The following is a 25,547-nucleotide window of genomic DNA, read 5'->3' as shown; positions in this document are numbered from 1 at the left end:
TACTCCCAGAACTCGGTGACAGGCGAAGTGAAGTTGTTGGCGCTGAGGGTGACCCACAGGCTCTTATTCCTGCGCATAGTGTCTTCCATGCACTGTGGTGTGTTCCAGCTGTGGTTGCAGTGTGCCCAGGGCAGCTCCGACTGGAAGGACTGGAACAGGTAGTATGTGGCCCAGGCCAGGATGATGACGTAGTATATGTTCAGGAGGGACACGATCACGATGGAGGCGTAGCCGATGCCTGTGGGTGTGGGCAAGAAAGAGGAGCCTCAGGAGGGAGGCCAGACCTACCACGGCCACATAGTCAACCCTGGTATCTCTAGGCCTGGGGCCAGAAGGGGCTCTTCAACAAGGACCAGCAAATATTTGTAGGATGAATGGATGACTGGACAGATGATGAAACAATGGATGGTCCAAAAAAAAAAAAAAAAAAAAAAGAATGGATGGTCCGATAAGGTGGAGGAATGGAAGGATGTATAGAGGAGGGATAGCTCAATGAATGGATGGCTAGGCACATAGATGGGTAGATGGATGGATGGTTGGTTGGTTGGTTGGAAAGACAGCTGAATGGATGGATGTTGGACTGATGGATGGATATCCAATTTGTTGATGGATGTATGGATGGTGGTTGGTTGGAAGGTTAGGTGGATGAATGGATGGATGAATGAGTGGATAGCTAGCCAGAAAGATGGATGGCTGGTCTAACCATTGACTAATGGAAGAAAGTTTACTGGATGGATGGATGGATTTATATAGATGAATGAATGAACAGATCCACACATCCTCCCAACCATGCCAATTATAACCGTAACAGTGATTATTTTATGGGTGCATACTAGGTGTGAGGCACAGGACTAAATGTTGTAATGATAATAAAGCTACCCTTATTTGGAGCTTACTACGTATACAAAGCACTTTTACATAGCTATGTCATTTTGTCTTCATAGCGACCCTATGAAGTAAGCACAGGATTTCCATTTTATAGATAAAGAAACTGAGGCCCAAAGGGATTAAGTGACTATTCCAAAGCAACAAGAGTTTGAGCAAGAGGAGGAAGTGGGACTTGCAGCCATAGACTCCTGATCTGAGCGCCTCTCTTCTGCACTACATTGCTAAGCAGCTGCAATCCTTCAACGACCCAGAGGTGGGAAGAGCCCGGACGTGCTGAGCGGCTATGATGGGCAGCGGCATCATGGGAATAATGTGCCACCTGCTACCCTGGGTCAGGCACAGGCACAAGTGGACTTGCATGAGGCTCCAGTGTACCTGGCAAATAGCAGGTGCTCAATAAAAATGTGCTGAACCGATGAACACCAGGCCCCGGGTGACCTTTGTCCCATACTCACCGGAGAACAAGGGGCAGATCTTTTCCCAGCAGGTGATGCCCCCTTCAGAGGTGTACTGGCCTATGATTACCTCTAGGAAAAACACAGGCAGGCCGCCGCCAAACAGGAAAATAAAATACGGTATGAGAAATGCACCTGCAGAGAGAGCAGAGTTGGTGAGGGTCAGGCTGTGGCTGTCACGGGGGCCGCTCCCAAGCCCTCCCAGCCAATGAGATCCAAGAGAATGAGTGAGGGACATTGGGATAGAGGCCAAACTCTTGGACCTGGTTGAAAAGTCTCCAGGCCTTGCCCATCTGTCCAGCTGACATCACTTTTCCAGTGGGCCTTCTCACCTCCTCCAGATGCACCAGGTGCTTTTTTAAGCCTCTGAGCCTTTGCTTACGCTGTGCCAACTACCTGCCTGCCTTCCCCACATCCGTCCATCTCAAACACGGCTTCCTCATGAAGCCTTCACCCGTCCTTCCCCAGGCCCGCCCAGGGCAGGCAGCTAAGAAGAACTAGCGAGGAAGGGTGCAGTGATGAGAAGCAAGAGGTGGGCATCTCCAGCTCGGGGTGGAGCCAGGGGAGGAGTGAGGGCAAAGAGCCAGGGCGAGGGTTCCTACCTGGTGTCCACTAATGGTTTCAGCGGGTCCATAAACCCTTTGAAACTGTGGGCAACTTGGGTCTATGGCTATGTGCTTTGTTCTCGGGAGCGTCTAGGGCACTCATCAGAGTCCCAAAGGCGCCTGAGACCTACAAAAGGTTAAGAAACCAGGCTCTAAGGCAGAATTTCCCAAAAGGTGGTTCTTCTAACTTGGGCTGCCGCGGCATGCCATCTGCTGCCATACGAGCCTCCGATTGAGGCTGTCACGAGGGCCGAGCCGTTCCTCCCTGCCCAGGGCTCTTTGAGCTCTCTCCTGAACCAGGGAGAAGGTCTCTGTCACATGCTGCCGGACTTTGACACCTCCAACAGGAGAGGATTCTAGCTCAGAGCCTTCAGCAGGTGTAAAAAACAAAAAACAAAAAACCCACAAAAACCCAAACCAACCAACTAACCAAACACCCAGACAGAGGCCTTATATTTTAAAAATGATCTTCAAAGGTGGTCAAAAAGAGACAACTTCAAGGTTTAAGTTCTGGGGAGGTGACCTACCGCATGGTGACTATAGTTAATAGTGCTGTACTACATATTTGAAAACTGCTATGAGAGTAAATCTCAAGTTCTCATCACAAGAAAAAACGTTATAACTATGTAAGGTGATGGATGGTAACTGAACTAATTGTGGTGATCATTTAGCAATACACATATGTATCAACTCATTACGTTGTACACCTTAAACTAATACATGTTGTAAGTCAATTATATCTCAATACAAGGGGAGAAAAATTTTAAATTAAAAAGTACTGGAAATACCTTCACTGTATTTTTTTTTTCCTGGATACCTTTCTATCACAGCAAATGATACTGGTTTTCCATTTATCGGGGGGAAACAAAGCTTGCTTCTGAAGTGCCTTTGGGTTAAGTTAGAAAAAGCCAAAGCAAAAGCATATGGATCTGGGCGAATCTGTGGGACACATGGGCCTGGCCTCACTGCCTCTCTTCTGAGGGGATCAACTGGAGGGTCAGAGAGAGTCTGGGACCTGCCCGAGTTTGCAGAGTTAAGACACCGAGAGAACGTCACCTGACTCTCAGGAATGCTCATGTATTGCCTCTGAGGTGGGGTGGGATGGGGTGGGCACGCAGGTGTTCCAGGTGGGGGCCTGGGAAAGCGGGGCACAGAGAGAGGCCCCCACGGTCTGGCCCCTCCCTCTCCTCGCTGGCCACTCGCTGCCCAGCCCAGCCCAGGCTTACCTCCACCATTTTTGTAGCAGAGGTACGGGAAACGCCAGACGTTGCCCAAGCCGACAAAGCCGCCAGCCACGGAGAGCACAAAGTCGATCTTGCTGGACCACTTCTCCCTCTGAGGGGGCTTCCCCTCGGCCTCATCTTCGGGCCGCGTGCCTGGGCTCTTCCCTGGGGATGGCTTCAGGATGTCTTTGTGAAAGTCTTTCAGACACTGCAGCTTCTCCTTGGTGGCCATGTCCTCCTCGCTTTCTGTGAGGGACAAAACAGAAGCCAGCGTGCGCTCAGTAAGGGATGGCCTGTTCGTCTTCGGCACATCTCTTTTCTCACCCATGGGCTGGTGGGCTCTGACCAGCCCAGGCCTGTGGCGAGGGGCCTGCCATCCCGTCTGTCCACGGCTCTGACAACAACCCGAGTGATTCGGACCCCTCTAGGTGATCAGGGTCCTCGAGATTCAGGAACTGATCGGTTCCGCTCCCCAGGCACCTGCTCAACAGAAGCGCAGGGACCCCATGCCCGTCATCCCCACATGTCACATCGCATTCTATACCCGCAGGCAGAGAAGCATGAAGCCAACCCTCCCCCCCACCCCCCCGACCCTGGCATCATCTCTACAAAATATGACACACTCTGGGCAACTCTAAGGTAACTTCCCAATAACAGACTGTCTGCATTTTCTAGCAACGAGCAGATACCGTCTCTGCATCTCACATTTGCCTAGAAAATGATGGCTCCCATTTCATTCAAGACTCAGCACAGTGCCTGGCCACAAGAGGTGTTCGTTCCGAGCTTTTAAAGAATGGATAAACATAAGTGAATAAGGAATGGGGTTTCAGGCTGAGGTAGGAACAGTATTTGAAAAGGAGGTTTCCACCAAAGTATGAAAAATGGGTATTTATGAAACATATTTGCAATTCATTAACCAGTCACATCTCTGCACTGTGAGGATTATGGAAGAATGCAGGTGAATCTTCCTTTGTCCATCCCTCTCTATCCACTCTCTGGCTTGCTCTAACCCGTATACCATCCAGGCTCCTTTGCCCTCTGACTCCCTATTGGGGTCAGCAATGCAAGGGCCCAGAGGAGGTCGAGTCTCCAAGCCTCCAGGAGCTGTTCAGGATCACCCTTAGCCCACCCCTGCTTAGGAAGGCTGCCACCAGCCAGGGCAGAACATCTCCTTTCTCTACTTCTCAGGTTCCCGAGTCCTAACCGCAACCCCCCCCGCCCGCCCACACACACACCTCGGTCTTGAGGGCAAAAGCACATGAGTCACAGCCCAGGGGGAGAGGGTGCCTTTGAGGCTTTATCCCTACATGGCAGAGGCCACGGGAGACAGCTGAGCTGGGGGAGCCAGAGTTAGTGGGCCTACCCACCCCTCCCTGAGCCTCACTTTCTTCATCTGCAGAATAAACAGCTTGAAAGCAAAGGCGACCAACTCATAGTCAAACAGCCTGGGGTACTACTTGTCTTCATGATCCAAACCATTGGCCGATACTGAAATAACAGAGGAAAGTGGAGATTTCTAGGTTTTTTCAAAACATGTGAAGGGCGTCGGGCCACACTGGGTTCACACTCCTTATGGGTTCCATCAGCTGGACCAGATGCAGCCCCGTCACCCGGGCACACCCGGGCCAGCTTGCCACCCGGCTCGCGGGATGTCTCCAGTGGGGATCTGAGTCTACCTTGTCAAAGTGCTTAGCACCACCCGATCATGTCTTGCTCGAGTCCTTGCTTCCTTGTTAACAGTCTCCCCCTCGACTGACAAGAACAGAGGCTCCGTGGGGCAAGGACCTGTCTTATCTACTGCTGTGCCCAGAACCTGGAGCGCAGGAGGAGAACTGATGCGTAATGGTGCTCAGGGTGGGGTCTGCAAGCAGCTGCTGCTAAGTACAAACCCCAGGTCTGCCACTTCCCAGCTCTCTGACGCCAGCCATGTCGCAGCCTCCGCGCCTTGCCTGGCGTAGGTGGCGGTCGGGGCAGGGCGAGGCGGGGGCCGCCTGCGGACCTGGGGTGTGCAGAGAGAAGGTGCACTGGCCTGGCCCCAGCAGCCGGGCCCGCAGGGGCCTTGCTTGGAGGAGCACAGGCACAAAAGCACAACAGAATCCCCATTTCCCCCACGCCTCCTTCCTCTCCCTGGCTCGGGGTGGGGGACCCTGATTGTTTCGCTATCTGGCCATGAGCAGACCAAGAAAAGGCTTCCTGGAGCCGCCGGGCGCTCGCTGAGCCCTTCCTCTGTCTCCTGGAGCCCAGACTGGTGGCGGCATCCGCACAGCCTTTCTTTGCCCTGCTCCCTCGAGGCGACGTGGGGGTCCGGCCGGGCGTATGGCTACTGTAAAAATAGCCCCAGCGGCCAGCATTGTTCCAGCATTAATATGTGCAGCCCCCGATGGTTATCTGGGCAGCCCATTGTGGGCCGGCTGGATGGGAGCATAATTGGAGGATGTGGGACTCAAGTCCCTCCTAGTGAAGATGTTTTTCAGGGAATGACCCCTGAACCTCCTCACCAAGAGGGTCGGTTCCGCCCTTTCAGGCTCTCCTTGGATCTCGGGGCTGCAAGGCACTTCACAAGGTCAGACAGGAGGAGGGGGGAGGTGGCCGGCTTCTGCCCACATAGGCAGCTGGGATTGGCGAAGGTTCTTCCCCACTAGGACACCAGGAGCCAGGGTCTGCTTCCCTGTGGCTACGCTGAGAGTCCTGGCTCTGCCCTCTGGGCCCCGAAACCAACCGGCCAGGCTGGCGCTCAGAGAACCCTGCGGAAACGCGGGGATGGGGGTAGCAAGTTCCATGAGACCCTCTGCTCTGGCCTCTGGTTTCCCACGAGGGGAGACCTCCAGCCCCCTCTCCACTCAGGACCCCATCTTCCCAACGCCTGTGGCTGAGCCGGGATGTGGGATGGGACTTGAATGGGGCAGAACTGGGGCTTGTAACGCATCTGGCATTATGGGGGTGTCCCTGCTCCTCATCCCAAGTGCATCGAGGGATGGGTTCTTCTGTTACATCACCTGTCTCATCCACGGCTGCCACGAAACAAGCCCACGTGCCCTTCAAGAACACACAGCCAGCAGCCCTACCTCTGGCTCCCTCCCCACCAGGTCGTGGGCCATGGCCTCACCCAAGACTCACTCACTCATGCCTCTCAATGAGGCCAGATCCAGAGGCAGGCATCCCACCTCCCTCTCAAGGGACTTCTTCCAAGCCCCTCGGGGGTGTCTGACCAGCCCCATGCCTGCATAAGCCCACTGCAGAAAGCCCCTTGGCTTCTGCCTCCTGTACATTCCTGGCATCCACCCACATCTCTCTGTCACCATGGCAACCACCACCGTCGGGGCCCTGACAGCTCTTGCCTGGGCATCCACGGCAACCTCCTCCCAGGTCTCCCTGCTGCTACACTGTACCAACCCCCCACAAACTGTTCTCAGCACAGCAGCTGGGGGCAACGTCTAGAGCATAATCAGTCCAGAATGCACCCCCCACCCCCAACCTTCCATCACTCCTGGAAGAAAACACAAACTCCTCACCGCAGCCTCGCCCCCATCTCCCCATTCTCCCCTCTCCTTGGGACACTGGCTCCACAGAACTGCTTTCGTCCATCCCATGCCTCAGGCTCAGGCTCCCTACCACAGCTGCTCCGAGCCCTCCGGTGGCAGCCTGACCCCTGCAGGAACTAGAGTGTGAGCCCTCGCCGAGAAGCTGACAGCCACTTCCCGGCTCCGTGTCTTCAGGCAAGTCACTCAACCTCTCTGATCCTTAGTGTCCTCATTTGTAAGACGGGGCTAATCATGCCCACCTCATGGGGATGATGTAAGGACTGAATGGTGGGGGGCGGGTGTGTGTAGAATGCATGGAAAGTACTTAGAACAGCATTTGGCAAGTAGCAAGTACTCCTTAAATATTACTGTTGTTACTGCCATAATTATCGGGGCCCACCTTGACCTTGGGGTATATAAGGCCTTAGTTCTACTCAGGGTGAGATCAGCAAGGCCCAGGGAGGCCAAACGACACTCCTGAGGTCATACAGCTGATAGTAACAGTGACCGAAACGTGCCTGAACCTTCAGCTCTGACCTACCCCTCTGTCAGCCCGGCCCCACCTCAGACACCACCTTCCCTGGAGTACTACCATCCATCTCCACGGACTCATGATGAGGCCCACCAATTCCCACCTGTCACCCCGCAGCGGCCTGCCCCCCCCAACCCCGTGCAGTAAGCACTTAGGAAGAAGCCCCCCCAGGCGCTCCAGCAGCCTGCTGCCTTGCCGGCCGCCGCCGCCAAGAACTGTTTTCCTTGGCGCCAGGCCCAGGGCTATTTTGTAGCGACCGTGATACATAATTCCCCATTTTAAGAGCTTCCTCTTTGGTTATTACAGCGAGAAGCGATTAGAATAAGCATCAGAATCAGCCCTGATACAGAGGCTCCAGGATGAAGCCTCCCTCCTTGGCCAGCTGAAGTTCTCCTTGTCTCTCTGCTCCAGGGGTCACGGCCAGAACTGGCTGTGCCTGAAGACCGACCTGCAGATCACCTGGTCAGCTTTGGCACGTCCGTGGACAGATCCAACCTGGTGCCGGCAACACGTGCCAACAATGCCAAGGATTGGTTTCTCCCCGATTTACAACTACCAGATTTTTTGGTATTTACTTTGTGCTTAGCTGTCAATAAATAGTGTTCTATTTACTCCTCAAAGAGCCTTATTGTGGAAGGGATTTTTAGTACTGTTTTACTGATGAAGGAAGTTGAAGCTCAAGCAGGGAAGTGAGCGGCCTGCCTCATGCTAAGCACCCAGGAAGACTGAAGTCAGAACTCCCATCTTGATCTGCCCAATGCCTAGGGCACCAGAGCAAAGTTTAGAAAGGAGGAGGCCTCTGTGCTGTTTGCAGATGGGGATGCTAAGGCCAGAGGGAAAAGGAATGCAGAGGTAGAGCAGGGTAGGGCTAGGGACTGGGTATCCTGCCCACATTCCACGCCCTCCCAACCCCCCTGGCCCCAGGTGCCCACACACCAGCCAGCTGGATCTTGAATCAAGTTACAGACCCTGCTGTGGCTGTGTCCCCCAGCATCTGCCACCTCAGTCCAAGGCTGTGGGGAAACCAAGCCCTTGCCTCTTTTTCCTGGATGAGCTGCCGGGAAGCTGGGAAATTTTCACCCTCCCCTGCAGAACTTGAACCTTCTCAAGTAAAAACAATCAGCTTCCCACAAGAATCTCTCTGGAAAAGAATGATTTAAATCTCTCGTTGTCCCTGACTTATCCACTCACGAGCTTCTACAAGGTTTCCAAAATAAGAAGGCAGGTACTTCACTGTTTCCTCTTTAGAATACCTCCCATCCCAAAAGTACTTAGCACACAGCCTCTAAGATTCATCTCTGGGCCTCACTGGACAGTTAGTGTTTCTCAGCAAACCTCTGGGGGTTAGGTAAGTGGCTCCTAGAAACCCAGGGGAGCTCTGGATGACCCAACTATTTTACAGCTGGGGATACCGGAGGCCTGGACCGCCCTGTCCTGTTGGGCTCTCTACGGAATCAAGCATTCCAGAGCAGGGCTTTATCCTCTCCTTTCCTCATTTCTCTGCCCACTCCAGAGCCAGAGTTCTGGACTCACTGAGGCCACAACCCAGCTGTGTGACCCGGAGCAAGTAACAACCTCTCTGTGCCTCATTGGTTAAAAGAACTCACCGCACAGGGATTAAATAGGATGATGACTGTAAAATGCCCAGCACAGGGCCTGGTACATACAAAGTGATTAATAAATATTAGCTATTATTGAAGAAAATAGCTGACCATCTTGGAATTTTATTAATACTGGGTGGCAGGCATCATAGCCTCAGTGTTTTAAAAAAGAGGAAAAAAGCAAGCTGCATCTATTAAGCGATGACTACAGGCACATTTATTTAGCACTGTGCTAAGGGCTTTGCAAGCATTTTCTTAGTCAATCCCCTCTCTGGGAGCCATTACCATCCCTGTTTTGCTGACAAGGCCTGGAGAGGTGAAGTCACTTGTCCAGAATCACACAGCAAGTAAAAGGCCGCTGGAGTTTCAAATGGCTCCCAGGTCTGGTTCGGCCTCAATCCCATGTTCTCAAGCACTCGGCTGTTTTGCATCACCTGCTTTAGCAAGCTGACAAAGTGACATCAGGCCTGGTGCCTTTAAGTTAGCTTCAAGCCGCTGGACTGGACACATCAGAGAAGTAGGTGATGGTGGACGGGGAAGTGAGGAGCCACAGGATACAGAGGTGACAGGGGCCCAGGGCCCTAGGGACGGGCTGGGCAGGCTGATGAAGTGGCATCGATAGCCAGGACACATGGCACTCTGGACCAGAGGCTTCCTCCAGCAGCCAGGGAGAGCCTCCCAGACTTCTCTGATAGATCCAAAGGGGCTCCTTCCAGCGCTGTGTCCACAAACTCCAGGCAAGGGACAGGCTCAGTGAGTAGGAGGGCTGGGATCGATTAGGAATGTCTGCCAAGGGCATGCTCCTTAGGTACCATCCTGGCCCTAGGAAGCATTTAAAAATTAAGCACAAAAATAAATAAATAAGCACCAAAATCCAACCAACCAACCAAACAAAAACATGAGGTGTGGTAAGAGCACTATTTTACCCTGGGCCTTAAGGGTAGCTGTTTTTGAAGAGAAAGTAGAAATGAATCAAAGACAGTTTTTTGTCTTTCTCATAAAAAGGTACACCTTTAAAAGATTTAATCATTGGCTTGAATCATGTGGTCTGTATCCTTCTGTCTTGTTCATCTGTTTGTATCTCGGGATCACTCATGCCTGAAAATCTCAATAGCCTTCAAGGGCCTGGCAGGCGAAAGACAGGGTACAGTGGGGAGGCCTCAGGGAGGAGGAGGGTCTGTGGCAAACAGGAGTCCGGGTTCCAGCCATGGGTGGCTCTCCTCAGCTCCCGTTGCCTTACCTACATTTTCTAATTTCTAAAACATTGTGTGGCCCAAACACAAACTATTGGCCTTGTTTGGGCACACCATTACCCCAGGTCACCCAAGGTGGCCACAGCAAAGGGCAGGGCAGGCTTGCCTGGAGATGCTGACCAGCCCAGCCTCACGGGCCCAACGGCTCGCCCCAGTGAGGTCATCCAGGAAGTCTGGCATTGTTTTGCCCGGAACAAAGCCGAACAATGAGCAACCACATTCTGATCCTAGTGAAAGTGAATTCTGTTTGGGGAATTGTTTTTCGCATGACATCTCTGGGGACAGGGCTTGTGATCTACATGGGGTTCAGTGTCTTCCCCTCCCCTGATCTAACTGCAAACCCCCCACCCCACAAAAACTCAGGTGTACCCTCAGAGACCCCTCACTTCTGCTGAGAGCACCTTGCCTGGAACATGACCGGCCCTCAACCCACGTCCAGTATCGACTTCTCCCCAAGCCTCACAGAGCCTCCCCCTTCACAGCTCAGGGTACTACAGCTTGGAGAAGGGGAAGGTCTGGCCCAGATCACACAGCCACGAGGCAGTGGGTCAGGATTTGCACCCAGACCCTGCCTCCATGCCCCCAGAAGGAGGTAACCTCTGGACAGGGACCTACCAGAACGAGTCCTACTTCTCAGTCTGTGGTTTACAGAGGAAAAAGTGGGTGAAAGTGAACAGGTTTTGCATAGAACTGGCCTCTGGGACAACACTGGTGGCAGGCAGGATGTGGGCCCAATGTACTGCCACCTTATGTTCTTCTCACAAAAACATTTACAGGTAAAAGGTCTTGGGGACTGGGTCCAAATATTTTTCTTATCTTGGAGGTGGCAGGCTCTGACCCAAAGCCCAGAGAACCACAGGCAGTCAACAGAGATGAAACAAAAAGAAGACATGCAAATGGCGTGGGGGTGGGGAGGAAGAAGGCGCCAGGCTAGGCTGGGGGAGGGGCAGAGTGAAGAGGGCAGGATGGCCAGGTGTGGCCCCCGGGGGTGGGGGTGGGGTGAAGGCAAGCAGGGCACCCACCATGCACAACACAGAGGCGCCCTGGGCAGAGCACCGGCCAAGCAGGCCAATGAGTCAGGGCAAAGGGCAATGGACTAGGGGTCAAAAGGCTGGGCCTAGTTCCGGTTCCACTGGGTCACGTGGGCCAAGTACTGCCCCTTTGCACCTCGGATGTCCAGGGTCAAAAATAGAGCAAGGGCAGCTCTGGCAAGCAGGGACTACTGAATAAACACTTACTGAGAAGCTACCCTACTAGGTGCCAGGAGCTGGTCTAGGAACCAGGGGCAGGGAGGTGAGCCCCCAGGAGCTGATGTTCCAGAAGGGGAGGTAAATATTTACAAGATAGGACCAGCATGCAGAAGACAACCAAGTGGGATGAGATGTAGGTGACAGGGACCAGGAGCCAGTGAGGCCCCTCTGAGGAGGTAAGGTTTCACTGCGGGGGCAGGCCTGGCCCTGAGCAGCAATTTCTTTATTCTTCTCAGCAGCGTGGATGAAGGAAGGAGGCCCAGAGAAGGGAAGCCACTTGCCCAAAGCCACACAGCTGGGATCTGAGCCCAGGCAATGGGCTTCAGGGTCCGTGCTTTCAACCACACTGAAACTGAGGTCTGTGTGGCAAACAACTGGGGGAATGGTGTTCTCAGAGCAGGGAATGGTGTGTACCAAGAGGGCCACACTGGCCCTGGTAAAGGAACAGAGAGAAGGCCAGTGTGGGACGGAGAGCAAAGGGAAACAGGGCATGGGGTGACCTAGAGAGAAGGCCGGGTCTGGAGGCCAGGATTAAAAGCTGTATTTAGCCAGAGGCTGGTGGGAGCCCCTGGAGAGTTTCGTGCTCAGTGAGGACTCCACCGTGTGGCTCCAGCCCCTGACTTTTCCTGACTGTCTGGCCAACTTCTCCCTTCCACCCTGGAGGGGGATTCAAGGACCCATGCCAGGCTTTTCCCTGTAAGCTGTTGCTAATGGGGACTCTCCAGTGGGGGCCTGGGAACCCCGAGTCCTTATCCCGGGCACCCCAGAGCCACCCAGCCCAGTCATGTGCTGAGCGAGTACCTGGGATGCATGAACAAAACAAACTTTTTCTTTTTTCTTTTTCCCCCAAACTTCTATTGAGCGCCAGCCACAAAGCCAGGGCTGGCTGAAGGAGGCTGCTGTTCTTTATAAAGAGGAATCAGCCAAGGATGGGTGGCGGGACCTCCTCCCCCGTGGCCAAGGGCCACACAACCAGTGCCACAGAGAAGAAAATACCCTTGTGTACGGAGTCTGGACCCTCACCTCTGCATAGGTGAAGTCCATGGGCTTGGGAAGAACAGGGTCAGCCTCTGATCCTAACCTGGGGGAGTGGGTCAGGCACTTACTCACCTAGGGGAGTGGGCAGGAAAAGCCCCAACTGTCCCATGGTAACTGAGCACCTACTACCCTGCTGGCCCAGGGCCACTGCAGGGGGATTCAAAGTCACCTTCCTGCCCTCACGGGGCTAATGTCCAGAGGCAGAGGGGAGGGGCTCGTTTTGTCAAAGTAGCCCAAAAACTATTCTGCAAGTTCAGATGCATCTGGTCAAGGGCGAATGAGAGGAGCTTCAAGGAGCAGGCCCCCGACACCCTCCCGGCTGGGTCCCGCGGCCTGGCTGGGCCTGGACTCCCGGAGGACGCAAGAGTTCAGGAACAGTCCGGCCTCATGGACTCTGTCTGAGCCGGCTCAGCCTCCAAATGCCACTTAGGGAGATTTCCAGCATATGCCGTCACAACTAAAGCTTAGCTAAAGGAGGAAGTAGGGAGAGAGGGGAGGGCCGCCATGCTGCCTAAGGGGGGCCCTCAAGGGCCTGTACTGGTGCACAGGGCAGTGAGTCAGCAGGCAACGGTCTCCCGGCACTGAGTCACCAGCCACAGCCTGTCACTCTCCTCCTGTCGGCTTCCCCAACACCCCAGCCCTCAGCCTGGTTTGGCCGGAAGTGGGGGGGGGGGGTAGGGTCGACCATGGTCCCGAGGCAGGCTCTGTAGGACCCAGGATTATTTCTGGAGGTCACCAAAAAAGAGACCTATGAGAAAAAAGAAAAGCTCAGTTTCCATTTCCTCGGACTTCCCTCACTGGTGGTGAAAAGCAAACAGGGCGGCCCCTCCCTAGCTCTATAGAAACTTGGAGAGAGATAGGCCCTCAGTGACAAGGCCAGCTAAGGGCACGCCTGTGGCCCAACACCCACTCAGAGCCAGTCACCTCCAACTCTGTCACCAGGGCTCTGCCGGAAGTCACATCTCCATGGAAACAGTGAAAGCACTCTTTGCTAAACGGCCTGGGAAAGTCACCTCTCTCAGCCTCAGTGTTACCATCTGTAAGATGGCCATAATCTCCCATCTACAGTGCGTGAAGCCTCCTCGCTCATTAAATGTATGTAAACAAGGTCCCTGCTATGGTTCCTCTTTTAAACATGTCTCTACTCAATGAGGAAGGACCTTCTTCCTTCCTAGCTGCACCCATACCTCACCCTCACTTAGAAATTTAGCTCAAGGGTTGTTTGCCTGTGGAACAAAGCAGGTTGGGATTTAGCAAGACTGAGCGGTGATGATCAAATAGCAATGTCTGCAGCCGGCGCCCCCTTTCAGAGCAAAGGGGCTTGTTGCCTGGAATTTCCTCCATTTATCTGGAAGTCAAGTCTCAGGTGTCCTCCACCATCTGAAGCCCCTCCACCACCTGAGACCCCCCAGGGGCTACCAAACCACACACACCCCAGGCTTTCTCACGCCTCCATGCCTTGGCTCATTCTGTCCTCCTAGTCTGGCACACTGTTCCCCAAGTAATGCACAGGCAATCCTCAAGCGATCCCCTAGGACAATGGCCCTGAGGACTCCCCAGTGCCTTCCTTGGGCTCCGTGGGTCACACCACCTCTGTCCCCATGCTCAGCAGCCCATACTGTAATTGTGGGCCAGCTTCCTGACAGCCAGTAGAAGGCCCAGCACTATCAATATTCGTCAAACAGAAGCTTTAGGGCTCACAACCCTGGAGACACTCAACATCGGGGTAAACGTGTGCTACCTCAGAGCTGCGAGGGCCCCTCGGCTCGGCACATAGAGCAAGGACAGCGGCGGACGCTAGGACCGGGCAGGGCTGCCGACAGAGTAAGGGTGAGCCGGACATCCTCTCCGGACAGGGGCTGTGTCCCCGGCAACTGAGCACAGTTCCCCCCAATGGTCAAAACTCTACAAAGCTTCGCCCTCTTTTGATAGATGAGCCCTAAACCTTCAGGAAATCACTTTTCATGAAATAACGTGTTCCCTGAGCATGTTCCAAAACGGACCTTGAAGTGAATGCTCCTCGGTCTCCTAAAGGTTTGCCAGGTACTGCTGCAGGCTCCTCGTGGATCCTGCACAAAAACTGCAAGGCACGAAGTGGGGGCCTTAGGGTATCGGCGCATGCAAATGCAAGCCCACTTTCTAGATGAGCAAACTGAGGCCCTGGACCCGTACCAGATGAACAAGAGCCACCAGCCTCTTTCACAGCTGGGCCATCAGCACTGAAGGAACCTCGTTTCGGAGGGAAAAGCGAGGTCGGAGGGAGGTGATGGAGGGCAGGGATGCTCCCAGCACCCCTGACCCAGTGGGACACAGTGGGCGCCAGAGGCTGAAAGTAAAGCTCTTATTGCCAACCTGACTGGACCCGTCGGGTTGGCAGATAGTGGTGCGGCGGCGGGGGCAACTCTCAGGCTACAAGATGATGCCTAATAGCAGCTACTGCTCGGCTAGATGAAAATTTAGCATTAAAATCCATACCGGGGGTGGGGCGGGCTCGAGGGAAGGATGACGTCTCTACATTGTACAGACCATCTCCCAGGGCAACCCCCAGATGGCCTCCACCTCCCTTCACCTTCCACTGTAATTCCACCTGCGGCCCGGTCGTGTTCACCACGAGCACGGTGCCTCCATGCGGCCAGTCACCCATGCGGCGACACAAAACGAGGCCACCTCAAGCATTGGAAACTCCCTAGAGGCATGCCCCCTAGCCCAGCCAAGCTTGTTTCTAGCCTATCCCACTGCCCAGCATGTCGCCTTCGGCTCAAGAACTAATGGTGGCTCCCAGCTGCTTGGAGAATCATCTCTCTAGTTCCTCACCTGGAATCCAAAGCTCATGGTACTCGACACTGTCGCTGGCCCCAGTCTCTGCCAACTTACCTCTCCTCCGGTCCTGCCTGAGTCTCGGGACCGCCTCGTTTTTTCCATCATTATCCCGCTCAATGCTGTGTTTTGTGGGCTCCCTTATGTTTAGGAGGATCCCACCCACCTTTAAGACCTGGTCCAGTGTCATCCCTCCAGAAAGCCCTTCCTGCCCACCCCATGTCCCCCCCTTCTCTCCTCCTATGGCCTGTGTCACCTCACCATTCACCAGGTGCGGGGCTCTTGCTCAGACTTCAACCCTGGACAGAGCTCAAAGTTCTCCTTGAGACAGCTCAGTTTCTTCATCTGTAAAGTGGTCTCCATAATCTGTGATACCATTCCTTGCCGAAGTCTCTGGGCCAAGCCGGTGGATGACCACGGGCTGCCTGAGCATTGGCATTGCCTGGGACTCTGGCTGAAAATCCAGATGCCTGGACCCGCCCCAGACCTCCTGACTCTGAATCTTCAAGGTTATTAAACCAACCCCCCCCACCACCACCACCGCCGCCACCAAGTGACTCTTAGAATCAGGTGGTTGGGAAGAGTGGTGCTAATGAACTGGGAGAAGCTCGGTAACATGTAAAACAAAATCAGCCAGTCAAAGAGACTGTTACGGGCTGACGATAACGCACACGGGCATGCGTAGCTGTGTGCACACACCGTCCTCGTGGGCCCACAGACAGTGCTCCTGCCAGACTGGGAGCAGGTGGGGGCTGGGCCCGGCTGGGGTTCATTTCGGCCAGCCCCAGTGAGTCCGGGGACGACCCCAGAACCATGTGCCCAGACTTGACAGTTTGCCAGAGGCTCCCCATTCCCTCTTGCCCACTGCTCCTTATAGTAGCCCACTTTACAGATAAGAAAACCGAGGCTCAGAGAGGAAACAGGACTTGGCCAAAGCTACCCAGAGTGCAAGTGACAGAATCTGAACCCGGGACAAGGCAATACTCCCTCTATCCACTTGCTAAAGTTAAAAGGAGTTTGAGAAATCAAGGTTGGGGCTGGCAGGTGGATTACCTCGGGCTTCCGGGGCAGGGAGTTGAGTGGGGTATGTGATCCTGGGGGAACAAGTCAGAGACCGCCCCACCCGGCCCAGGGGCAAAATCCAGCACAGCAGACCTCAGGCAGCATCTCCAAAGAGACACAAAGTACAGGGCATATCGCCTGGGACTTGGGGGTCCCCAGGTGTCACCCCTGCATGGGGGGGCCACTTTTTCCCTAAAGTGGAGGCAGCGGGTGGAGCCTTCCCCAAAGGAGAAGCACCTGTCCCTAAAATGCCAACTCCCCAAACCCAAGGAACAATAGCAGGAAAGGACCCAGGAGGGCCGGGTGAGGCCCAGGTGAGGCCAGCTCTGCCAGTGACCACTGCTCGACCAAGGCAGCACCCGGCCTTCCCTGGGCTGGGGTTTCCACCAGCTGACCAGCAGACCCTAACAGCTCGCGAGTGCAGGATCCCAACCACCCCTCCCACACACAGGGGCACCCAGGGGTACACACACGCACGCGCACACACACGTCTCTCTGCAAAGGCAACCTCTCCAACAGAAGAAAATACACACCATAAATACACCTGTCTGTACCTCAGTTTCCTCAAACACAGAATGACGACAGCAATAGTACCTACTTCTTAGGGTTGTTGCGAGATGAAATGAGCTAATAGGTACAGGCCACTTAGTACTCGAACAAAGCATGAGCTATCAGGACGATGACCCTGAGACAGGCGACAGCCTGGAAAGAGGCTGGTGGCCCTGCTGGGCCTGTTCTGTGCACCAGACCTGCTGGGCACCTTCCGTATCCCCTCACAGAGCCAGGACCAGGGTTCGAAAGCAGGTCAGCCAGTTCTGAGATGTGGGGCATCCCCCAGCACTCCTGCCTCCTCCCAGCTGCCCCTTCCCTTCTATCCAGCCTCCACTCCTCTTCCACAGTGGGTGGAACCAGGGGACCCTGGGGGACCCTCCCAGGACACCTGCTGACTATGGGACGATGTAGGTCCTGGGGGCTGGAGGTTCCATGGGGATCTGAGCATGGATGTGGGCCCTCCTGTCACCTCCTCTACCTCGCCTTGGGGTAGGGTCAGGAGAACAGCTCAGGCAGCTGCCCCGAGCCGGGCAGCCAGACCAGGGCCTGCGGCTCCCCAGACCAGGTGTCAATGCCCCATGGGCGGCGGTGCCTGCCAAGCTGGGGGGGCGGAAGTTACAGGGCGCGGGGCCTGGCCTTGAGAGCCAAGCTTGTGCCACAGACACTGGGAAACGGGCTGCAGAGCGGCCCCGACAACCGTGGCGGAAGTGCAGACCAGCTACTCGGAGCAGATGACCAAGCAGCCTCCCTCCTTCCTTGCGCAGCCGTGAAGAAAACCTTTGGGAGAAGAAGCGGCTTGGTGGTATCCCCCAGATTGGCTGCAGCTCTAGAAATCAGATTCTGGGACCGCTCAACTCCCAGCAGCCTCAAAACCCCAAAGGTCCTAGCTGGAGGTCCCTGGGTGCCCGAGACCCCTCAAATGGCCATCAACGAATGACAGATCAGCCCCGGATCCCCAGGGCCCAGAGTTTAGAGATAAGCAGACTGAGGCTTAAAAAGAGGAGGGGGCTTTCTAGGAAGCCCCGAGACGGGCCCTGCTGTGGGACTCCGGGCAAACTACTGTGCCTGTTCCCTCATCCGTACACTGTGGCCGAGGACGGCACCAGCCCCTCAGGGCGCAGGGGTGCTCACGTGAGCTGATGCAGATAAACCACCCAGTACCGGGCCAGGCGCACAGACGGGTCCTGCTAAGACGTCGCAGTGTGAGGGCGAACACAATTCATGTTGGAGCCAGTCTTAGGGAACTGCCTGCTAGTAGGAAGGCAAAACAACAGCAGTTACGGTAAGAGGTCTGCCAGCGCCAGGGTGGGCTACTCCAGTCTTCAGCCCCAATTTGTCCTGGGGACGTGTACTAGTTCAGGAAATCTGACACCATCATCGGGTCTAATGTCCTGTTTTACTGGTGGGGAAATTGAGGCCGAGGTGCAAAAGCTTCCGTCTCCAGTGTTTCAACTGGGGTTCTAGGCCTCCAGTTCCCCTGCCCGCTCCTACTATTTGGATGCCTAGGACCAGCTCAACTCCTTACTTACTTGGGGAGCTCCTTGCCAGGCCCAGGATACACAGAGCACTAATCCCACAGAGGTCTTTGACCCCAAGGGAATGCCCTGCGTGTTTACCCGGCAACCTACCTCCGGTCAGCTCAGGGGCTGAGAGGCTCTATCAAGCGAGGATCTGGACGGAGGCGGTGGGTAAACAGAGGGTCCCACTGGTGGTCTGTGGTGGGAGGCTTGGGTGAATAGTTCTTGGCAAGGGGAGCCATGGCCCACTCCAAGCTGGACACCCCTGGGAAAGACCTTGTTCCCACCAGGCCTCCGGCCGGACCACTCAGGTCAGAGCAATGAAGGGCTCCCACATTTGCCCTCTACTCCCTCCCTCCTGAGTGGACTCCCTGGACACTGTTTCCTAGGTAACTGCAGCTGTTGGGGACCCCATAAGCTTGAATCACAGAAGGCTGCCCAGTAAGGTTCTGTAAGGGGACCGAGGCTCTGTGAGCAGATAGGGACACAGGTGGACATGCAAACATGACTTACCCCAGACACTGGGAAATTGGGTACATCAGAAGCCCTCGAGAGTATAAAAGATGCCCAGCACCTTGGCTACGGCCCTCAGAATATCCGCTCACGAGGTCACAATACCCCTTCCAACACAGCTCAAGTGCCCAGAGATGGTGTACTCCAGAAAAACACCAGTGATTAGTATTGTCCCTTAGCAGAACTAAAGCCAGGGGAAGTTCTTTGGTCATAGAATTTACTGTCTCTATATGTCATTGCCTGGGAGGCCCTGGGCTTTCACAGCTTAGTGCATTTTTGCAGGCCATTTCAGGCCCCGGAATGCACACCCCTGCTCTTCTCCATTCTCAAATGAGACCTCCTCCAGGAAGCCTTCCCTGACCATCCCCTGTCCATCTCCCAGCAGAACGAATTGCTCATTCCTCAGCTATAGTCCTAGTTTCTTCCTCCCACGGTCAGAGGATGCTCTAGGGCAGTGGGTGGGCCTCCTCCCTGGAGGCAGCAAATGAGGAGGACCCTGGTGTATCATTGTCATAGCAACCTTTTGTTCCAGTTCCAACTGTTCTTACATCCTGGAAACAAAGATAGTTGCAGCTAACATTATGTGCCTGGCACTCTGTTGGGCATTTGATATAATTCTAGCTCGTAGTAATTTTTTAATCATGCTAAATATTTTTCTTATTGCATTTTAAAGCACTTTTCACTGATTATGGCTGCTTGCTTTTCTCCTATAATCAGTCCAAAGGTAATGAGACTTTATGACTTTTTCAGAGACTCTCACAGAGCAAAAAACCCCACACTCTAAATGCCTTAAAAGTATGGAAAGTGCTCCAACCGCACAGCCAGTTCCAGAGAGGAATATCAGCTCCCTGGGTTGAGCGACTGTGTGTGCCCAGCTCAGTGCCGGTCACTTGGGTGCCGAATTTTTACCCGGTCCTTACCAACCATCCTATGAGATGAGCAATCTTACCCCATCTGAGGCTCAGAGGGGTTGAGTGACTTGACCAAAGTTGCACAGCCAGGAAGAGGCAGGGTTCCAGAATCCTGGGTCCCCAACCACTGGGCTCTGGGGCATCTTCTGGCTCTGGCCTTTGACGCCAGGAAGTTCCCCTCTTCACTTGACACAGGAAGAAACTGAGGCCAGCAGTAGGTACAGGTGTCATTTTGCATGTTAACCAGCTGGGACTGGAATCCAGGTCTCTTGAGCAGGCCTGGATCGAAGGTCCTGGGCCAGCCTCAACTGCACAACAGCAGGAACAAAAACCCCACCCCTGCAGAGGCTTTGTGCTACAGGCTCTGCAAGGACCTTTCCATTTCATTATGTATACCTGCTGGGATTACTAAATGCTGGCCCCTCAGGCTAGAAGAACTGTTAACCATTTCACTTCGGGCTACCTAGAGCAATTGCTCTAGGCGGTTAATAAGGAATTGGTGAAGGGAAGGGACTGAGCCCTGGGCGCATCCCCGCCCCCACCTCCTCTGAGCTCGCTCTCACCCTGACGCTCTCACCCTGACCCTCCCGCACTGTCCCATCCTCTGCAGCAGCCGGGGACTTAATCAGCTTATTCACCCTTTAGAGAGCCTGGCCGATCAGAAAAAGTCTCCTTTTACTCCTTGGGGACAAGGATACCTGGGATTTAGGCCACAACTATAAATAGTCAAGAAATCCGTCCTTTTAGATGGACTCATCTATTGATTTGCTCAGTTGGTTCCCACTGACCCCCAGATGGTGGAATTCTACGTAATTCCTCCCCAGTATTGTCCGTGGAGAGGAGTGGCCCTCCTGGCCTCTCCAGCTTTGTTCTCTGAATTCCCCGATGGGCACCACCCCCTGCGAGACCCTGTTCCCCAAATCCCCTCTGCCGGGTTCCACTTTTGCCTCTGCTGCGTCACCTTAAAAGGTTTTGGTTGGAAGCTGACTCTGTCACTTGTCTGCTGCTGCAAGCAGTGCCCTCAGGAATGTCACTTCCCCCTTGGGGCCTCAGCTGCATCATCTGTAAAATGGGCCATCCCGAATTCCACAAGGGAAGGCAGGGGTAAGTGCTTCAATACATGAGTGGATTTGCTCTCAGGAGAAATGCCCGGGCGGTTCATTTCATGCGGTTAATCAACAACAACACTGACTGGGGGCAGAAACAAGCACCCAGAGCTCTTCTGTCCCCCAGGGCAAACAGCAGATAAACAGTTCCTCCATGCGGTGTTCTGTGACACACGAACGGCCCGGGCTGCCGGCACTGCCACCCCCTCCCAAGGCATTTCGCCTGCTCCCCAAACCACGTGAGTCATCAAAACTAGGTGAGACACCTCGGTAGAGTGGGTTTCCTCCCGGGACCTCTGGCATTGCCTGCAATGCTCCTGCAAGCCTGTTTGGGTGAGGGCCCGGCTGGACTGTTCTTCTTCCCAAACAGAAACCAGTTGTCCAAACAACTAAACAAGTCACCACCACCTTTAAGGGGGCACCTGGCAGCATTAACTAAGGACTTCAGATTCCAGTCTGGCTCCCCAAAGTGAATCAAGACCCCAGCACTCAGCAGGGCATTCGGGGTCACCAGCCAAGACCTCCCTTCCAGCTCCTCTCCTGGCCCCCGTACCCCAGAGCGAGACAGGGCAGCCCAGCCATGCCGCTGATGGCATCAGGAACTCTCTGCTTTCCCTTTTCAGGGTCGCTTCCCTTTACCAGTAAATGCCCTTCCTGGTTTGTGTCTGTCTGCCTGGCCTGCTTTTGTCTTTCAAGGCCTCTGGGAAAGTTTTGTGAACTTTGTGTGCCCAAAGCATCTTTAAGAGACCCCACTGATGAGGCACAGCCTACTTGTCTTTGGGCTGGCCCGGCTGTTCCAGGCGGGACAGAGAGAGGCTCAACTCTGGGTTCCCAGGGCATGGTCGGGGCCTGGGCCACAGGAAAAGTCCACAAGTCTCTGATGATTGCATGAACAGACTTTCAATTCTCGGTTTTCAGATGCTTACAGGTTTTCCCCAAACTTCCCCAGATATCAAAGTTTCTCGCCTGGGCCTTCCCCCACTCAGCAGGGCTGGAAGGGGTTTGAAAATATATACACTCCTCAAATGAACCATAAAGGCCAAAGGGAAAACAAAAGGTCTGCCCCCCATGACCTTTCAGAGTTGGGAGCTACTGTATCTATGAGAAGGTGGATGTGAACACAATCTGTTGCGGTCATCACTCCACCACATTACAACAAACCATCACACTGCATGCCTTAAGCTCACACAGTGATGTATGCCTTTCGTTTCTCAATAAGACAGGGGGGAAAAGCTCACACTAAATTGTAATGTAATTCATATGTTCACCTACGTCTCACTCACTAGATTGTACGTTTCTAAAAAATTGACACTGTCTTTTATGTTTGTATCACTAGCACCTGTCATCATGTTTATGAATATGAAATAAAATTAATTTCTTTAAAGAGCTGGGGGTGGTCCCTTCCCCCCAGAAGCACGCAGCAGGCTCAGCCCTCAGCCATGAAGCTTTGAGGCCTGGCCACATGGGGATCAGCTGACCCAGACAAGGCCAGAGATGTGGATGGGCATCAGTACCTCGAAGCAGCCCCTGTCCCCAGGGGCCTTCCAGAGCTGCGGCTTTTCTAGATTGTTTCTTTTAGGAGGAAGTTTACTCCATGTCTGGACTTTTTAATGTGACTAAATCATCCCTGAGAGCACTTTAGTACAGCCATTATTAATAAAACACATTAATAAGAAATATACCAAACTGCTCTCTCTTACTTGCTTAAGCCAGTTAGCCTGGTGGGCATCACGGGCTTCCCTTTACAAATGGGGCCACTGGAGCCCAGGCAGGAGATGGCACTGGCCGGCGGTCACACGGCCAGGAAGCAGCAGAGACTCTTCTCTCAACAGCACCAGGACAGAAAAGGTGGTTAGGGGAGGAGCGGAGGCCATATGTCTTATGGTGATGTGTGACCTTGGGCATGTCAATGCCCTTCTCTGAGCCTCAGAACGCTCCTCGTGAGGAAGGATGGAGAGGAGGGTGGAGGCAGACAGGATCGTGTTCCCAGATTCTTCCCTCCTCCACCCTGAGACAAGCCCTGGCCTCCTGGTCAAACACACTGACTGCATGCATTTGCGGCGGTGGGGGGTGGGCGGGCAGGCTCCACTTTGCAACCGAACAATGGTTTGTGTGCTCAGTTATGTTGTCTCTCCCTTCCTGCCTCGTTCTTCACTCTATCCCCACTGCCCAGCACTGTGCCCGGCATACAGCAGGTGTTCCACAAGTACTCAGCACGTGAGTGAATGGACACGTGAATGCTGAGAACATGCGCCAATTCATTCGGTGTGAGCTCCTTACAGGACAGGGGATCTGGAGGGAATAATCCAGAGGAGCAGCAGGGCCCCACTGGGCAGCTCCCCCATGGAAGGGGGGCAGGGCGGGGAGCCTGGGCCCAGAAGCGCACCAGTCCTGTCTCCTGGTCTGTGTGGCCGCGGCAGTATCGCGGGGCACCTCCCTGAGCCCGGCTTCTTCACCCATGAGGCAGAGAACATCAGAACTTTGTCACAGGACCGTCTCATGGCGGGGATGAGGATATGACCATCAAGTTCTCGGGCGTCAGAGGTGCTCAGTAAGCATCTCCAGGTCAAAATCAGACCTCGTATTAAGTCAACTAGGCTGACCCTTCTGGTTGCCTGGAGGAGGACATAGATGCCCAAGGTGGCAACACCTCAGGGACTCACAGCAAGGAGGGCCAGGGCTGGGACAAGCGCTGCTGCGACTGGTTCGCGGGGACATCTGTGACCTCAAGCAGCGGTACGACCCGGCCTGCGGGCACGACCTCCCGGGGCAACTGGATAAATGAGCTTGCGGAGGTAAGCTTGTCGGATGTACTCATACTGCGAAGGACATACTTAACTAAAAACATGACTCAGTTTATCTAATTTAACTGGACGCCCTGTGTTTCATCTAGCAACCTTATTCAGAGTGTCTAGAGGGATCCCTGTTACACACACAAACACACACACACACACACCACATCCCGCACAAAATATGACACCCAGGACATAAGAAGCATCAAAGACTCTGGGCTCCTGGTCTGAAAACTTCAACCTGAGTACAAATTAAAGATCCTGAGACTTCGGGGTCACACTCTCCCACAGGCATGCTCCGTTGTTTCTTCCCACTCAGAGGAAGCTGCTTTGCCTGGTACCTGCACAGACCTTTTGGGGTCCTCTCAGCTCCTCCCTGTTTCCACGGTTTTTGCAGAGCAGGTGTCTACTCCCAAGGACTTTCCGTAGTTCTCACCTCATCGAGGCCCCCAATGCCGCTTCCACCCATCCTGCTCCCGAAAGACATTGCTAATCGATCGTGGCATCCTTCCCACAGATCAGGAGCCAGCCTTAGAGTCCTTATCAAAACATTGTCTCTCTCTCTGGGCCTCTGTAATTTAATGGACAAGAGAAAGCTCTCATGTCGGGGGCGGGGGGGGTGGCAGGCAGGATGCCCAGAGAAGACTAGGAAGGAATCAGACAGAAGGTCAGAGCACCACTTGACTTGAAAACATAAATGAGAACCATGTCCCCCTCACTGTGGCAGGAGGGAGGGAGGGAGCCATGGGCCCTTCACAACCTGGCAGTCCTGACGGGACCCTCAGAGCAAGAGTTCAGGGGTGATGACAGGAACAAGGATGGGGGAATTTGGGGATGAGAGAAGCCCTGTGCAATGTAATGCAGGAACCGACTCAGGCTGGGGATGAGGGGCAGAGGAACCAGTGACTCAAAACTGCCTCCTGCTACTTAAGGATGAAGGCCAAAGGTTTAGGGGTGAGAATCCATTATGGGAAGCCGAGGTGTCCAAGTATATAGCCCCACAGAGGGTGTGCGGGCCACCAGGCTGCCAAGCACACAATAGACCCTGCGAGGCATGTGCACTATGTCTGCTTTATAGAGAACACCCAGCCCAGAGAGGGAGATCATCACAGCAGGCACTGGCTCCTAAATGGCAGAGCTGATATTCAAGTCCAAAGCTGTCACCCCAGGAGCTCCTCTGGGGAGATGATTCCAGACCCTTGTTTTTATGCATGAGGAAAATGAGGGCCCAGAGAAGGGAAATGACTTGCCCAAGGTGCCCCAGGAAGTTGGTGGGGAAGTGGGTATATAAAGGTGGTGCCGTGGGGGACCCTTTGAGCAGCTGGATCTGAATACTGACCCAGGGCACCCTCCTTCAGGGGTGCCCCAGGGAGCCAACCCCTCCAAACCCAGAGGTATCTCTAGCCTTAGGATCCAAGAGCCTCCTGCTTTGGGGAGCGTGGGTTTCTGGACTTACTATCTGCTGGCTGAGAACAGACTAACAGATGGGAATACCTCCTCTAAACCCTTCTCAGGTTTCACCTCAGCAGGAAGCTCTGGTCTTTGAAATGCCCTGCCAGTTTCTGAAAACAACAACAACAACAACAACAAACTGCGATATTGTGACTTATAATCAATATAAATATGTATTTGGTCTTAGGTGATGAGAGGGGTGGCTGGGTAGCTCAGTTGGTCAAGCGTCTGCCTTGGGCTCAGGTCCTGATCCTGGAGTCTTGGGATGGAGCCCGGGTCAGCTCCCTGCTCCAAGCGGGGCCTGCTTCTCCCTCTCCCCTCCCCCCCATGCTCACTCTCTCCTGTGCCGTCTCTCTCAAAAAAAAAAAAAATTTCCTAAGTGATGAGAGTGAGAAAGGTGTCTTTTGTTATGTTAACGAGTGACTTTTAGAAGGCACCTAAGGCTAGGGGCTGGTTGCT

General features: G+C 54.1%; 1 protein-coding gene across 7 annotated transcripts in view; it reads right to left on the bottom strand.

Moving 5' to 3' along the window:
- SLC6A6 (solute carrier family 6 member 6) overlaps window positions 1-25,547 on the bottom strand; it is an 84,257-nt gene that overhangs the window by 40,173 nt on the left and 18,537 nt on the right. For 4 of the 7 annotated variants that reach the window (XM_064591627.1, XM_064591631.1, XM_064591634.1 and 1 more), the window contains 3 exons: window positions 3,175-3,417; window positions 1,344-1,478; window positions 4-238 (listed from right to left, as the gene is read on the bottom strand). In XM_064591627.1, coding sequence (XP_064447697.1) covers window positions 4-238; window positions 1,344-1,478; window positions 3,175-3,403 — 599 coding nt within the window. In that variant the 5' untranslated portion in view covers window positions 3,404-3,417. Of the gene's footprint in view, window positions 1-3; window positions 239-1,343; window positions 1,479-3,174; window positions 3,418-9,259; window positions 9,648-25,547 lie in introns of all 7 variants that reach the window. The other 3 variants (XM_064591607.1, XM_064591610.1, XM_064591616.1) reach the window with 1 other exon arrangement.

This window comes from Mirounga angustirostris, unplaced genomic scaffold (genome assembly GCF_029215605.1).
Source record: "Mirounga angustirostris isolate CCGP_5_RB_7025 unplaced genomic scaffold, mMirAng1.0.hap1 SCAF_1, whole genome shotgun sequence".
In the NCBI taxonomy this organism is placed as follows: Eukaryota; Metazoa; Chordata; class Mammalia; order Carnivora; family Phocidae; genus Mirounga; species Mirounga angustirostris.
This window is presented reverse-complemented; position numbering and strand designations above follow the sequence as displayed.